This window comes from Bidens hawaiensis, unplaced genomic scaffold, assembly GCF_021521415.1.
Source record: "Bidens hawaiensis isolate Kalapana, Puna unplaced genomic scaffold, B.hawaiensis_p1.1 tig00005637_1, whole genome shotgun sequence".
NCBI lineage: Eukaryota > Viridiplantae > Streptophyta > Magnoliopsida > Asterales > Asteraceae > Bidens > Bidens hawaiensis.
Window position 1 is genome coordinate 182331 of NW_027491366.1, and position 17183 is coordinate 199513.

Consider the following 17183-nt stretch of genomic DNA (forward strand, 5'->3'; position numbering starts at 1 on the left):
ATTCATAAATTTTCAACCTCAGACCAGTAATACTAGGCGAACCGAGAGTGAAGATAGATTCGTATTAACAATGATGGTTCCGATTGTGTTTATGTTGATGACTTTGATGTTTATCAGTGTTTGTACAGGTTTATCTACTACTCGAATATTCGAGCACATGCAAAGCAGTAGCAGTAGCAAGTATCTAACGACAGATGAACTCTGGTTCAATCAGACACTTGATCACTTTTCTCCCTATGTATCACTCCTTATTCTCACACTATCTCTTTTCTGCATCAATTGCTTCTAATGATGCTCAAATTGTTACCTAACAGCTTTTTAATTATTGCTACTTCTGTTCTTCAGACGGTTTCGGGTCGAACCCACTAACCCGTTTAGCTAAACGGATCGGGGGTTGACCCGTGTAACCCATTATTGATTGGGTATCTTTTGCGAAAATCTGAAACTAAAAAGGTATTTGACATAAGATTTTATAACTAAAATGCAATTGTTTTATATAAATGTGTATATTTTTTCTTGTATAAGTTTAAATTTTAAGTATTATTATGTGATAAAAAATAAAAAGCCATTGGGTCAAACGGGTCATGTTCAGGTCAACCCGTGAATATGCGAGGGCGTGTTCCGGTTCATGTGTCTCTCATGATTTTCGGGTTCGGGTTAGACCCCATTTAACACACTTACTTTTCAGCTTATTGATTTCATTTTCATTCTTCTTATTCTAAACTGTAACATTTTAACAGGATCATCGTAAATTTGGACAACGATACTATGAGTACTTGGATGATTTCAGGCTTCCTGATGGTCCCATCTTCTTAAAGATATGTGGTGAATCTGCGTGTAGCGGGATACCAAATGATTATCTCAGTGTATGTTCTAACTGGTTTGACCAAATTTCAAGATACATGTTTAAATGATTGATAAGATTGTAAGTTGTGTATATTTGTATAAAGTCGGAGTTAGTTTTTACAGAATGTTTTAATTTCAAACAGGTTTTGGCTAAGAAGTTTGGAGCTGCTGTGGTGAGCCTTGAGCATCGCTATTATGGAAAGAGTTCGCCTTTTAAGTCTCTGGCTACCAAGAATCTACGGTTTCTTTCGTCTAAGCAAGCACTGTTTGACTTGGCTGCTTTTCGTCAATTTTATCAGGCATGTTTTGTTTACAAGCGGGCCATACAAACACCACTTATGTGTTATCCGGACACCAGTGACGTGTCATACGGCCCGTATGGTAGGGCCTAATCGTACGTGCCATATGATTTTTTGCCTGACAAGAAAAATGACTAATGTGACCACCAACAAAAGTCATACAGTCCTTATGGCGTTTTTCACCCTGGCATAGGACGAAAAACCATAAGAGCCGTATGGTAGGGTGTAAAGTGGTCAAACGGGTCGTTTTGATAGTCATACGGGTCGTATCTTGTGGTGAAAAAGGTCGTAGGGGTCGTATGAGGACAAATCATACGAGCCGTATGATTTTTTGCATGACAAAGAAATGACGGATGTGAGAACCGACAAGAGTCATACAGGCCGTATGATCTTTTTCACGTTATCATACAGTCCACATGACATCACACGGCCCGGCCCATATGATAGAATGAAAAAGGTCATACAAGCCATATGGTAGGCCGAAACGTCGTCAAATTGGTCGTTTTGACAGCCATGTAATAGGGAAAAAAAGGTTATACTGACCTATATGATATCTTTCCTGACAAAAGAAATGATTGATGTGACCACTGACAAAAACCATTTGAGCCGTATGATAGGGTGAATAATGTCATACGACAGGCAAGCTGCTTACAAAATCTGATAGGAAAGACTAATGGTTTATCACAAATTATGTTCATGATCATGTAGGAATCCTTAAATTTGAAACTCAACCGAACGAATGTCGATAATCCGTGGTTTGTTTTTGGCGTTTCTTATCCTGGAGCTCTCAGCGCATGGTTTCGTTTGAAGTTCCCTCATCTGACATGTGGCAGTCTTGCAAGTTCTGCTGTAGTTCTTGCTGTTTACAACTTCACTGAATTTGATGAGCAGGTGATCCAAAATGTTTTATAACTTAATTGCATGTGTTTAATTCAATATGTTTGTCTGACTTTTCTGATATTTGTATCACCAAATTCTGTGATTATGGCAGGTTGGCGAGTCTGCAGGACCAGAATGCAAAGCGGTATTACAGGAAGTCACTAAACTTGTTGAAGAAAAGCTTGCGTCAAATGCTAAAACGTTAAAAGCCACATTTAATGCTACCCAGGTATACAAAACTTAACACTTCAGTTCAACTATACCTAGGTTGACGAACCATTGTTATGTTTGATTAAATGTAAATGTCATTTTCAGCTAAAAATAGATGGAGACTTCTTGTATTTTCTAGCCGATGCTGCAGCCATAGCCGTAAGTTTGTTTCCCGTTATCTCGTATATCTTGTTTATAATCTTTTTGCCATAGCTTACATCATAACTTACATTACCAAAATGCTTATGTCATAAAAAAACTATTTTTTTGTATATATTTTAATATTGTTACATAAATGATACTACGATACCAATCTAGTTTATTAAAAATAACTGATTTAGGAAGTTTTATGCGCCACTTTTGACTTTTTTACCCATTTGATAGTTTCAATATGGGAATCCTGATAAAGTTTGCACTCCAATGATTGAAGCTAGGAAGGCCGGAGATGATCTAGTGGTAATCCCATGTCTCTTTGAATCTGTTTCCTAATCTAAACTCCTATTTCTTTTATAATAATAATAAAAAAAACTCTAAATATTTACGCAGAATGCCTATGCAAATTACATAAAAGATTATTATGTCGGAAGTCTTGGTGTTGGAGTTGAAGAATATAACCAAGAAAGCCTAAAAAGCACCACCCAGAGTGACTCATCTGGTTCTCGGTTATGGTGGTTCCAAGTTTGTACTGAAGTTGCATATTTCCAAGTGGCACCTGCAAACGATAGCATCCGGTCTTCAAAAGTCAACACAAGGCATACACATTACATCCCATTATTTTCAAGTTTCTTAAATTTACAGCATACGCCGTTGGTCTATTATTTGTTGTAATTTGATGTGATTTGTGACAGGTACCATTTGGATCTATGCAAAAATGTATTTGGAGAGGGCGTTTATCCTACTGTTGATGATACTAACCTGTACTATGGAGGCACAGAAATTGCTGGTATACACACTTTAATTTCAGTGTTTTCTTTTTGTGGAATTTTAAGGGTATTTTGGACATTTGAGTAGTGATCAACCGGTTAAAATCTAATGTTGCAACATGTACATCCAGGATCAAAAATAGTTTTTACAAATGGATCACAAGATCCATGGCGACGTGCATCCAAGCAGGTGTCATCTCCAACTAGTAAGTCGCCAACACTAATATTGTAACTGATTTATCTTTTCAATTTCTTCATTTTTGGTTTCATTTTCCCGCAACTAAACTTGTTTTTTTTCTTTAGTGCCGTCTTACATAATCACATGTCACAATTGTGGTCACGGAAGTGATCTAAGAGGATGCCCACAGTCTCCTTTAGTTCCTGAAGGTCAGTATATTTTGTACATAAAGATATAATTTGCATCAGCTTAAACCTTTTTGGGACAAATTGTGACCGGATTTCTTAATGATATACTGCAGGGAGCTCTAAGAATTGCACATCACCAGATGCGGTTGACAAAGTAAGAATAAAGATAATTGAACATATAGACTTATGGCTGTCTCAGTGTCAAGCATCTAACAGGTGGTCAAGTTAACATGTAATTGTATCACTTTCTTTAGATCTGCTATAGTTTATAACGTTATACGTTCCTAATAAGTCTTAGCACGTATTATGATGATGATAAAAATAAGACATACAATGTATACGACCTTCGTTGTTTCATAAGTTGTGTCGTTTTTTTGTTGCGTAATTAGTAAAAATGGCGTCTTATAGATTTCTCTTGAAGCTACAAGATATTATATCTCATCATCATCAATAGCATGAAAAACTTAATAGAAATGCTAGAAGTAGATATGCTATGAGCAAAAGTAACAGTCTCCATGGGCTGATAACATTAACACACATTCATGATATTTTTTTTAATAACTTAGTAGACATAGCCCTTAACAAACAATTCCTTTTTAGCCTCCTCGGATTCACCCTCGCCGGTGTATTTCCCAAGCTGAGCCAGTGAGTTGGCACTCGCCCGAAGGAGCAACGCGTCCTGAGCCGCCTTCACATTCTCGGGCCTTCCTCCCCATGTCTTCAGGCAAGTGTTCTGAAGAGCCCGCGCGTATGAAAACGACACGTGCCACGGGTTCGGGCTCTGGTTCATTGCGTTCAAGTTGAGTGTAGCCTCCACCTCAGATTGCCCACCTGACAAAAACTGCATTCAAATCGAATTTTAGTACAAGTCAAAACGAGCCAGGCCGGGCTGAGTTGGCCTGTTTTAAGAACTTTTTTTTTTTGTAAATAGTTAAGTAGTTTGGGATACTTGCCATGATTCCAGGAACCGCCGGTGGGATTCTTTTCTTAAGAAGGCTGAGAGTGTAAGAAGCAACTTTTTCGGGTGTGGCCCGTTCTTTGCAATCCGCTCCGGGTGTAACCATGCTTGGTTTCAAAAGGATTCCTTCAAACAAAACATTGTTTTCAGCCAAGTAGAAGAACACTTCAGCCCACACCTGTTGTGCAACCTCAAAGGTCCTGTCAATTCCATGCTCTCCATCAAGCAAGATCTCGGGCTCAACAATCGGGACCAGACCGTTGTCCTACAAACCACACAAATTCAGACCTTGAACCACATCAACCCATAGTTCATCAATCAGTTTATTACCTGAGAAATAGCAGCGTAACGAGCCAGACCCCAAGCTGCCTCCTTGACTGCAAGTGCTGACGGGCCATTGGGAATGCTCACAACTGTACGCCTACATGATATAATAACTGAATTAGCAGTTGTGATTTTGGCCCATTTTTCGTGATTTGGGTTGTTAAACGGAACGAGTCGGTTTAGTAAAAGTCCACCCAAATGGAACGGGCCACATAGGTTTAACGGGTTGAAAGTAGTCCAAAGTGCGTCTAATGCATATAACCTCCTACATATGGTTTTTGTAGTTATATTTAACATCGAATAATATATAACATGTCCAACAAAATGCATAAAAAGTGGTTGCGGGTCAAGCGGACCTGGCCCGTTTGGATTTCAACCTGTATTTGCCCGTTAACTAAAATGTCCAACAACATGCATAAAAAGTCGTTGCCGGGTCAATCAGACCCGGCCCGTTTGGACCTGAACCTGTATTGGCTCGTTAACTGACCAGCCTATCATTAACTAATAGTAAGATTTACCATTTGGCGAAACGGGCTCCCTGCTGGTAGTAAGCAGCTGAACGGGAGGCGAGTCCATCAAGACCTTGGCACCATGACTCGTCATTAGAACCCACCAACGGGACCAGACCCTGTAAAACATAAACCTTCGGTTAACCAAGGCTTGCACATATGTGATATGTCCTTTTCTAGGGTGTACGATAATAATATTTCATGTACAAGCCCATAGACACACGTCGTGTCGAGTCTAGATACATTACCTTGTCGACCTTGATACCGGGAACAATCCCCTGCTCCACAAGGAGATCTACAATCTTCTTCCCATCGACCGTTGACTGGTACAAAGTCTCCTCAAATAAGATGGCACCCGAGATGTAATTTCCTAGACCCGGTGCACTCACCAGGAGGGTCCGGTAAGCTTGGCGGTTAGCCTCGGTGTTCTCTAGACCGATAGAGGCCAACCGCTTTCCGCATGTGGCGTTTGACTCGTCCATGGCCAGGATTCCTCGGCCCGGGGAGGCTACAGTTTTCTACATAAACATATTCACTCATTACAAATATGTTTGTTTTCGGACCGAACATGCAAAAGTATAAAGTTTAAACACTAAACATATGTAAAACATGTACCGCGGTTTTGACAAGCTCATCGGCGTATGAACTTGCATGGACCGTGAGTGCAGATGGTGCGGTTGAGTTGAACCGGACCGTGGAGACCGGGGCTTGGCGAAGAGACTGACCCTTGACCCATTCAGACTTATCAAGAATGGTTGCTGGAGATGGTTTGAAGAGAGAAGCTGAGACCATGATTGGTTTTGGTATCAACTTCTATCCTTTAGAATAATATACTATGCACCACTCATTGTGTCTTTGGGTTCACTGCTTTTATACTTCTACTTGTGACACTGCTGATATGCTTTTAGAGGCCAGAATCTGTTGGCCAATGAGAGGTTGCCATGTGGGATGATAACTTTGCTCACGTGGCAGTGGGATGATATTTGATGAAGGGATGAAAGTTGCTCCATGTCAGAAGTGTTATTTGCCGTTAATTGAACGTGTGGTTATAGACCTTAGAATGACAACATTAATGGTCACTGGACTTATGTTTATGTTACTTTCGATTTGGTTTTTCACTTTTGTTTTTAAGCTAATTATTGTGCGGACGGTATCGGTGGTAAGGTTATACTAGGTTTAAACGAGTAATGTAACTATATGAGAGGGTGTAAACAAGCCAAGACGCCCGTAAGTTACTCTAGATTGGCATGTTGGAAACTTGAATTGAGCCAAACTTAAACGAATCGCGAGTCTAAAAAGGCTATAATTCATATATTTATATTGTAATGATATTATACAAAAACTTATGATAACTAAACAATACATATTATGTTATATGTAAAAGTTATAATTACAAATTAATATAAAAAAATAATTATAAATGTCTTTAAATTAATTAATAAGTATAAATGAGTTAAACCAGAGCCCAGTCTGAGCTCAAAAAATACTCACGAGCCAAACTCGAATTGGCTCGTTTACACCCTTAAGTGTGGGATGTAAATTGAATTTTCAAAAAACCGAAACCGAAAGTGTATGACTGTATATAACCTTACCATAAATAGCATTTATCCATGTAATTAACTCATTTTTACTGTATGAATCTTCTTACTATATGTTTTTTTTGTAAATAATTAAATAAATTTCGTACCATTTAAAAGATATACAAAATAATATGAATTTCAATTTTTACAATTTTTTTTAGTACTGAACCATCAAACCAAGAACATACTACAAGACACCAAGATCAACTCAACCATCAAACCAAACCACACTATCTTTCCAACAAACTAGCATCACTGACGGATGAAATCGTGGTGGTGTTGGTGGTGAGATTCTTAGGCGGTTCAACGTGATACCAATGAACATGAATCCACCACTTTTATGAAGATGATTTTGACATGTTAAAGCTTAATGGTGTAAACAAATCATAAATCATGACGAGGAAGCCAAAAACAGTTTAAACAAGTCACAGAAGTAATGTCATGATTCATGAAACCCCTTGTACAACATATTAAAGGCAACAAATAAACCGAAAAGCTGATCTCTGTAACAAAGCTACCACCTTAAAGAACAAAATTTTGGAATCTAAATGAAACAAACAGTTGATTCTGCTATTTAAGATAAGTAGAAGAAACCCACAGAAGCACGTAAGTTACCAACGATGTTGTCACTTCTAAACTCCTTGGCCCTTTGAGTATTGGTGGGATAACCGACACCATCAAGAACGTTCCCAACAGCCACGACACAGCAAAAGTTCCCACCCTGAAACTCAAAATACGTCAGCATTAACATGTATCATGTCATGAATAACTACTTTCTAACTAAATTACCAGAACTTTGGTTTATTGAAGAGCTAATTGCTTAAGTAACCAGCTTACTACTTCCATCTGATTAGAGGTAATTATCTAAAATATACAGTTTTTAGACGTGGCTCAGCGCCACATATGAAAAATAATGTCCACATGGTCAAAAGTTGCTGACCTGTCAGCCGCCACATCATCATTTTGACCAAGTACCACTGTACCGGATGGGTCAAATACTTAGATCACCACCTTAGATCTAAATTCTGAAACTTTATTGTTTTCTAATTTAAACAAAGTCTACTACCAAAAATAGAAATCGGACCAAAGCTGGTTACTTTTTTTATGCATTTAACCCGTCTTGAAGTATTAACCAAAATTTTTGATACTTTGATGCTTTTTTCTAGCTTGAACATTTGAACAAAGTTTGTTACTTAAAAATATAAATTGGACCAACGTTTGTTACTTTTTATTCAATTAACCCTTCTTGAAGTGACATTTTAAAACTTATATTTTTCTAGCTTAAACAATGTTTGTTACTTTAAAATAGAAATTGGACCAAAGTTGGTTATTTTTATATGCATTCAACTCTTCTTGAAGTATAACCCAAAACCTTTAAAACTTTGATGTTTTTCTAGCTAAAACAAAGTTTGTTACTAAAGATAGAAATTGGACCAAAGTTGGTTACTTCTTTATACGATTAACCCTTCATGAAACATAACAAAAATGGAAAGTGTGAACTGTGAAGCATACCCGTAAAGAAAAGCTCTGAGTTTGCTCTTGAGGCGGTCATGTATGAAATATATCGTGGTAAACAATGATATGGCAACTTGAAGGGTGGGTCCCTCTTCGGTTGGAAAAAGAACTGTAAGAGCTGCAAGTACCACAAATGCAACGGATGTTTTGATAATGAAGTTAGTAGCCGGTGTTCTAAATCTGCTCGTGACAGCCTGGACAACTCGAGACTGACTAACTTCCCTTATCTTTTTCTTCACGTTGATTTTAGGGTTTTTCCTCTCATGAAACTTTTGCATTATTATTTTGTCGTGTGCAGATTCAATTGCATCTAGGCTTGGTTTGTGACCAGCGTATTTCTGAACCAAGAAGTTTCTAGCACTTTGGATTTCCTCTTCAGAAGCGTCGTTGCTGATTCCGAGTCTTTTGTATGGATCCCTTATGTTGATTCTTGGAAACATGGCTGCAGTTAAAAAAGACTTAGTTTTTAAGCAATTTCAGAACTTTTAAAGAGTCAATAACTAAAAAGTTACCGGATGATTCATCTCTAGCATCACCAAACGAAGCATCCATTGCACATTTCACCATAAACGTTCTCTTTGTGAAACATCTATTTGTTGAACCAGCCAAATTATTCCGTCTGCTTACATAATCAGTTAACGATATCAAATAAATAATTAAAAAAAATGTAGTAACTAATTAAATAGTTGTCACATACAAAGTCATAAAGAGTGATCAGTAGAACTACCTTCCAAGACAAAACAAGTTTCTGACTTTACCCTTATCTTGGAAAGCCGAAGCGCGCTTACACGGTACAGCTGGACGTCTCGAATGTAGATTGAAGCAATATCTTACGGGGCTTCCGGTCAATCCGGACAGATTCATCTTATCTAACACGTAGAACTAAACTTGATCTTAAGCCTAATAACACAACAAGATTGACCATGAGTATGAAAAATACAAATTGCCCGAAATAACAAAACAGTTACCAATTATTTGAATTGGGTGTTATAAACTGAGCGGCAATAATCGACTCTTTTAACACAAAACTTAATGGAAAAAGGTGAACAATTCCAGATTTATGAGAGTAATTTCAGCAAACCTACATTGTATTCAACTAATCTTATCACATATTCAGTTGGGTAGTTGTACGAACAAGCAATTGGGTACTGTTTGTATACATATGAAACATGTCGTGCCCTAGGTGGAAATCAGTGCAAAATTATTAATACAAAGAGGAATTAATTAAATTACCTGAAGGATGAACTGAGTGACAAGTATCAGAGAATGAGATAATATAGTTTGAATTTGTACGGAGTAGTTTTCATGGGGATTTATCAGACGACAAGCAATGGATTAGGATTTAGGAGCAATACTGAAGCAAGGTTTTTGTCAGGTTAGGGGATAGAAGGCTCCTGAACACGAGAGTAATAATGTTTGATAAGTGTTTGGAATTAACCCTTAGCATCAATCCGTTGTAGTCTAGTTGGTTAGGATACTCGGCTCTCACCCGAGAGACCCGGGTTCAAGTCCCGGCAACAGAATTTATTTTTTGTTGTTTATTATTATTCTGCCACAAACGAAGATAGATTTTGATAATATAATTCAACAATGGCGTGAGACTTCTTCCTTGGCAATCGCGTGGAAAGCGCATGGGGAATGAGATGATTCTAGGGATAATCAAGTATAATGAGATAGAAGAGGTCACCTTAGTGATACAAATTAGGCCACTCAATGACGACGGTTAAGCATCCGTATTTTCAACAATCTTATTCGTAGCTAAACCTCAAACACTACGGGATGCTTATTCATTAGTTCAAGTGCATTATGCCAGTGAGTGCTTGATTGGATCCAAATTATACACTGACAACTGTTATATCGTATAATGACTATGACCTGGTTTTAAGTGATTTGACTTTAGTTAATATATAATTTTATTTTTATAATAACTTTTAGGGTATGTTTTGAGGGTGGCAAACCCAACCCAAATGGGTTGTTTTGGGTCAAGATGGATCATAAAAATTCTACAAGTGGGTCAGGATGGGTTGTAAATATACAAGTGGGTTTCATTTATAGGTTAAAATGGGTCAAAACAAAATATCCAAGTTATCCAAAATTTATCTATTTCAAAATACCCAAACTATCATGTGCGAAACAAAACTTATCCGAAACCCAAAAAACGATCAAAACGAAACAAAAACCCCGAACTGACTAAAATGAAACAAAAGCGAAACTGAACCGAAATAGAAAAACGACCAAAACGAAAAAAACGAAATGAAACCGAAAAACTGACCAAATCGAAACAAAAAAAGCGAAATGCAACCAAAAAGCTAACCAAAACTAAACAAAAACACCGAATCGACCAAACCGAAACAAAACTGAATCGAAATAGAAAACCGCCAAAACGAAACAAAAAAACCGATATGAAACCGAAAATTTGACCAAAACGAAACAAAAAAAGACGAAATGCAACTGAAAAGCGGATCAAAACAAAACAAAAACACCGAACCGACCAAAACGAAACAAAAACACCGAATCGACCGAAACAAAACAAAAAAAAACAAAACGAAACTGAACCAAAATAGAAAAATGACCAAAACGAAACAAAAAAAAAGCGAAATGCAACTGAAACCTGACCAAAACAAAACAAAAACACTGAACCGACCAAAGCGAAACAAACAAACTGAAACGAAACTGAACCGAAATAGAAAAACGACCGAAACAAAACAAAAAACCGAATTTAAACTGAAAAACTGACCAAAAGGAAACATAAAAAAACTAAATGCAATTTAAAATCCGGACCAAAACGAATCAAAAACACCGAACCGACAAACGAAACAAAAAAACTGAAACGAAACTAAACTCGAATAGAAAAACGACCAAAACGATACAAAAAAACCGATATAAAACCGAAAAACTGGCCAAAACGAAACAAAAAAAGCGAAACGCAATCAAAAAGCTTACCAAAACGAAACAAAAAAACTGAAACGTAGCCGACCAAAATAAAACAAATGAATCGAAACGAAACAAAAAAAACGAAATGAAACCGAAAAAACTGACTAAAACAAAACAACACTGAAACCGAAAAAACCGAGAAATCATAACCGAAATCATTGAAACCGAGCAGATACCGAAACCGACCGAAATGAAAAAAAAAACAAAACCGAACCGAAAAAAAACCCCGAAAAACTCGAAATTGAACCGGAACATTTTTTTTTTATGAACGAGGAGAATGGGGGAAATATTTTAGTTATTTTACATTTTGCGTTTGTTATTTATATTTTGTGTTATTATTTTTTTAATAGTTTTTTTGAATATTTTTTTGAGGGTTTTTAAAACCCTTTGTATGTCAACCTTCATTTGGGTCAAGATGGGTTAGTTTTATCCATCTTGACCCATATACATCCTAACCCTCTATTTTAAATATCCATCCTACGGACCTAACCCCATATCCATCCTGACCCATACCCATCCTGACCCATCACCCAAATCCAACCCAACTCACTCCTATTGCCACCTCTAGTATGTTTGGTTGGAAGTAATAGAATGAAGATGAAATGGAATGAGAGAAAGAATGGAATGAATAAGGGAATAAAATGGATCATTACCATTCCTTTGTCTTGTTTGGTTAACATATGGGAATGAAATGAATAATTAATTTATGTTCTTTGGTATAAAACAAAATTGTATGAATGAAATAGAAATAATAAAAACATTCATATCTCAAAATATATTTATATTTTACAAAAAAAAAAACTGAAATAGTGACGATAGTGGTAGCTCCGGCGACGAAAATGGTGGTGATGGTAGCTCCGACGACGAAAATGGTGGTGGTGGTGCTGGCGGTGGGGTGGCGGTGGTAGCATTGGTAGTGATGGTGATGGTATGGTGGCGACGACGAAGTTGATGGTTAGGCAGTGACAGTGGTGGTGGTGGTAGCGCTGGTGGTAAGGTAGTGGTGGTGGCGGCGGAGGTGGTGTCACCGGTGGCGGTCATTGGTGGTAGCGGTGATGGTAGTGGTGGTGGTTGTTGTTAGGTGGTGGTGGTGTTGAAAAAATATGGTGAGGGATGAATGGAATGAAAAAAAAGAAAGGGGGATGGGAAGAAATGATTTTGATGGAATGGGATTCCATGTGTAATGGATGATTCCATTCCATTAAGCAACCAAACACCACCTTTTTTATTCTCACGTAATGATACATTTCATTCCTCTTGTCTTTCATGCATACCAAACGCTACCTTAGTGTATAATAATTGTTTAAGATATATGCTAGTTTTCATCTAACCTTAGTGTAAGCTCTATTACAAACAATGGACATAATACCAAATATAATACTATCATTTGATATGACTTATCTTACTACACTATTAAAACAATACAAAGTTTTCACATGGCATTCAATTAGTATGTCCACATAAGCATCCAACTAACCAATTTTTCATTTATATAATTACCACATGACGCCATACTTGCGGTGCACGCATATAATGTATATATGTGTGAACCCTCGGGTGGGCAAAAGTGAAATTGCACTAAATTTGACGTTATTTTACTAATCTCGTTAAAATAAGGTTAAAAGTGGTGGAAGGTTAATTAGGCATCATGTGGTGGCGTTGATAGCCGAAAGACAAGGGTACATGCACCAATGAGTCGGTGTCCCGATGGTTGAGTGTTATGTGTCTTATATCCAAGGCTTGATGCAAAACTACTATCGAGCCGGGGGTCTCACCAAAAGCAGCATCTCTATCCCTATGGGGTAGAGGTAAGGCTGTCTACATCTTACCATTCTCAGACCCTACCATAACTTTGCTATTGGTGGGATATACTGAGTACGATGATGATAATTACCACATGTTAATTTGAACATTAATTTTAAACATTAAGTCCTAAGTTGAAGAAGTTTTCAAAATAAATAGTTATAATCATCTTTTATTGAGTAATAAGGACAATTAATTGTTTTCATTGTTACTTTTCTAAATTTTTAAACTTTATTATTATTATTATTATTATTGGATTTTGGAAAATTATTTATGAACGTTTGGACTGGATGTTTGGATTTAAATAGTTGTTTAAATCACGAGGTTTGGATTATATTGTTGCTTTATTAAATGTGCGACTTAGTAAAAATTATAATTATATCTCATTGTTATTGTAACATTCGACCCATCGCACCACCAATATTGTCCGTTTTTGCCCACGAATAACTCACGGATTTGTTTTTGGTTGCTCATGTGGAGACTTCCTAGGAGGTCACGCATCCTGCTACTACTTCCAGCCGAACACGCTTAACTGTGAAGCTCTCCTCTCGTCCACTACCGTTAAGCCCAAAGCGCGTTAGTGATTTAAGAGGCATAACATTTACTTATGAACCAAAGATCTCTCTTGTCTACAGCCGATGTGGGATTTGCCTAGAATGTTGCAGTTATATTTATATTTCAAGCATTCTTTATGTTGTGTACTTAAAAAATAGTTTTATAACACACAACTTACAACATCTACATGTTTACGTTTCATAATTTACAACATATGGCTTCAGTAGATGATGAAGTTTTAATTAATATGTTTTTTTTTGTTTCGTGGTATAAGTTAGAAATATGTGGCATAACTTAGAATTATGTTTTAAATTGTTATTTTTCTCTATTTGTCTTTGTATGTTGGATTATTTTAATTAAAACAACAATGTGGTACCTTATAATAATAATAATAATGTTAGATATCTGACGTTTGCAATTCATTAAAATATATATGACCCAAATGCAAACACCATGACTACTGTCTTTCAATTACAATTAATAATTAGAAGCCTAAACCCTTTTTTAAGTAAAAAATTCCATTTCTATGGCGAAAATCAAACACATGAAAATCCAATTAGAAGCCAAATTCAAACACACAAAACCCAATTAGAACCACAAAACCCTTGACTAACATAAATAAATAAGATCGCCAACTTTGCAGGCCTAATATAGCAAAATTTTCAATTACAACTAATAAAACCTAAACCAATGAAAGTCAAATTTGCATTTGTTAGGCCAAATTCGAACACATGAAAAACCAATTAAAAGCACAAAACCTGAGCATAAGTCCATGATCTAAATATGAAAACCCGATGAAGGAAAAAAAGCCCTAAAAAAGTGTTACCTGCGATTGATGAAGAGTAATAGAGCATAGGTGAAATGTAGAAAATCTGGAGATGAAAGGAACCAATAATAAGGGAGACATAACCCTATAAGGTTAGCCTTCGGACGTGTAAATAATTGCTGAAGACAACAAAGACCTTTGTTGACACCCTTAAGAGTATTAATAAAGATGAATGATCTAAGTGCAGAAACAAAACCCACTAATAAGTGAAATAATATAAATTATATAATCAAGCCAGAAGTATGAGGTACAAATAAAAAACACATATCTCTCTATACAGTAAGTAGGTGGATTTTCCATCAAATTCTCATTTTGTTTTTCACTGAATTTCTTTAAAGTGTCACATGACATTTTCTGATTATTTTTTAATTATATTAAATTTCAAAATCAAAACAATTAAATTAGCTAAAAAGTAACCAAACAATCTCTCTATATAACAAATAGGTGGATTTTCCATCAAATTCTCATTTTGTTATTCACCAAATTTCTTTAAAGTATCACATGACATTTTCTAATTATTTTAATTAAATTTCAAAATCAAAATAATTAAACTAGCTAAAAACTAACCAAACAATATAAAACATGTACGTCTTAATTAAACTAGCTAAAAACTAACCAAAAAATATTAAACATAATGAAAAGAGTATGCATACTTCCTGTCACACCCCGACCAAAGGCGGAACATGTCGGTGCGTAACGTATTGATTGGACAGTAGCTCGAAAGACACTAATTAAAGTGACAATAATTATTTAATTCATTAATATCAAAACAAGTACACAAATTCAATAAACAGAACAACAATTACATCATGTTTTGTATTTTGAATAATATCCTAATGTAAAACTAAATTCTTCAATCTTGAATAATTTCAACTACTTGTACCTGTAACATGTATGAAAATAGAGTTTGTCAACACGAATGTTGGTGAGAATACATAAGTTTTAGTTGAGTTATATATATAGATAAAAACCACAATTCGTATATAAATGATGAGTATTACAATTCATTTGAAAATGTAAACAACTAAATAGATGTGAACCCGTTATTATTGATACGAAATCAAAGTACTTGGGTAAATGTATGATCATACTAGATGAGGATAGATGAGGATGAGATACCAACCACCAAACATAAAATAAACTATTAAGCACATAGAGCATTATCATAGATCATGCAATAATCACACATTAACATATATTGAATTGTGTTGTGAATAGATAAGTAAAAAAAATAAGTAATTTAAATAGGGTATACATGCCACCCCCAAAACGTAAAAGAGGAAAAAGGGGGATATGTAAACTCACATGGTAAAATGCGCGTTTGAGGATGAAAGTAAGTTAAATGAGAGAGTCGGGCCGGGTCGGTTCGGTTCGATGAGCTAGCAATATCTGAATGAGAGATTACTTGAGCAAGAAGTAACTGATGCGGAACCTATATTTATTATAATCATTTAGACTTTAATTTACCTTTAATCTTGCATAAAAAAAAAGAAAAACAAATCTTAACATGTTTTTATATAAAGCAATATTGAATGTCATTTATAATAGAGATTGATGGCATAAGTCCATCAAATATTTTGAAAGACACGGGTAACTTCGAAAGATCCGTAAAATTTTATTTATAAATGAAATACATAGTTTTATCTAAATTCCTTATTTAATCAAATTGATCATTCGTTTATTAAAGTTTGTTCACATTTATGAAAAACATAGAACACTTAAAATAGTAATGATAGTAATAATATTTATCTAATAATTAAATATGAGAATTGAGTATTTTGTTACTGTTTTATCGAATAATAATAATAATAATAATAATAATAATAATAATAATAAACAACTAAAGAAAGATGCACTAGTCAATTGGTTATTAATCATGAAAATATGACAGCACGTACACAATTTCTTGCAAACAAAAGTTAAACAGTACCAAAGTAAAAACTAGTTACGTCTTCTCCAAATAAACAAATAAATAACTTAGGATTTTTCTTTATTTCAATTACATAATTTGTGTTGTGTGGATACAACTTCAATAAGTAGTATTGGTCGGAATCAAAACGAGCAGAATGGCAATTGAATTACCTTAAACAATGCTTGATTTAGATGAATGGCAAAGCTCGCCGGAGTTCACACGGCGACGGCGGAGGCTAAAACGGCAAAAATATTCGTCGATAACGAACGTTGATGATAGAAAACCTTTAAACTACTTGGATATATATATTTGAACAACCCGGGAGGTTTGATTCTATGTTACCTGATTATTTTTATAACTTTTATATAAATATCAACAACGAATACAAAAATATTTACAAGCGTTTCTTTTATAATCCTACGTTGCATTACACTACCCGAACGTGAGCGTTCGAATGTTTAAGGTTATGATTAATGTCTAATCTCCATACAATATTACTTAACCACCTAGTTCATTTATAATGCATTCAACTAGTCATAAACTAACATAGTTAATCTAAACCACCCAAATATCTAAATAATTCATGGTGGTAAAACAAAATATTCACAAATATATCTTAAGATATCAAAAGTCAATCATCACCTCTTTTACTTGTTATTATGTTAGCCGACACAAGCAATCCAATCCATTCCATTGTTGATTATTTTCAAACCCAAACATTTCACTCAATGACCAACCTCCATC

The 17183-nt window shown here is 35.6% G+C and overlaps 3 protein-coding genes and 1 non-coding gene across 4 annotated transcripts; 2 read left to right on the plus strand and 2 right to left on the minus strand.

Annotated features, from left to right (window-relative positions):
- The first annotated feature begins 19 nt into the window (after nucleotides 1–19).
- Nucleotides 20–3885, plus strand: LOC143630317 (putative serine protease EDA2). The gene is made up of 12 exons (XM_077099369.1): nucleotides 20–238; nucleotides 741–866; nucleotides 990–1145; nucleotides 1854–2036; nucleotides 2137–2253; nucleotides 2340–2393; nucleotides 2619–2690; nucleotides 2781–2986; nucleotides 3083–3177; nucleotides 3289–3363; nucleotides 3461–3544; nucleotides 3637–3885. The coding sequence occupies exons 1-12, from the start codon at nucleotides 71–73 to the stop codon at nucleotides 3750–3752; spliced, it is 1452 nt and encodes a 483-aa protein (XP_076955484.1). The 5' UTR covers nucleotides 20–70; the 3' UTR covers nucleotides 3753–3885.
- A 102-nt stretch (nucleotides 3886–3987) lies between these two features.
- LOC143630318 (fructose-bisphosphate aldolase 1, chloroplastic-like) lies at nucleotides 3988–6173 on the minus strand. Its single transcript, XM_077099370.1, has 6 exons — nucleotides 5930–6173; nucleotides 5563–5832; nucleotides 5324–5433; nucleotides 4812–4902; nucleotides 4477–4746; nucleotides 3988–4364 (listed from the first exon to the last, which is right to left on the minus strand). Exons 1-6 carry the CDS (start codon nucleotides 6104–6106, stop codon nucleotides 4086–4088), a joined length of 1197 nt encoding a protein of 398 aa, XP_076955485.1. The 5' UTR covers nucleotides 6107–6173; the 3' UTR covers nucleotides 3988–4085.
- A 1093-nt stretch (nucleotides 6174–7266) lies between these two features.
- On the minus strand, nucleotides 7267–9330 carry LOC143630267 (protein CHAPERONE-LIKE PROTEIN OF POR1, chloroplastic-like). The gene is made up of 4 exons (XM_077099327.1): nucleotides 9137–9330; nucleotides 8922–9028; nucleotides 8407–8851; nucleotides 7267–7615 (listed from the first exon to the last, which is right to left on the minus strand). The coding sequence occupies exons 1-4, from the start codon at nucleotides 9271–9273 to the stop codon at nucleotides 7465–7467; spliced, it is 840 nt and encodes a 279-aa protein (XP_076955442.1). The 5' UTR covers nucleotides 9274–9330; the 3' UTR covers nucleotides 7267–7464.
- A 529-nt stretch (nucleotides 9331–9859) lies between these two features.
- TRNAE-CUC (transfer RNA glutamic acid (anticodon CUC)) lies at nucleotides 9860–9932 on the plus strand. Its single transcript has one exon. It is a non-coding gene; the product is annotated as a tRNA-Glu (tRNA).
- Nucleotides 9933–17183: the final 7251 nt, after the last annotated feature.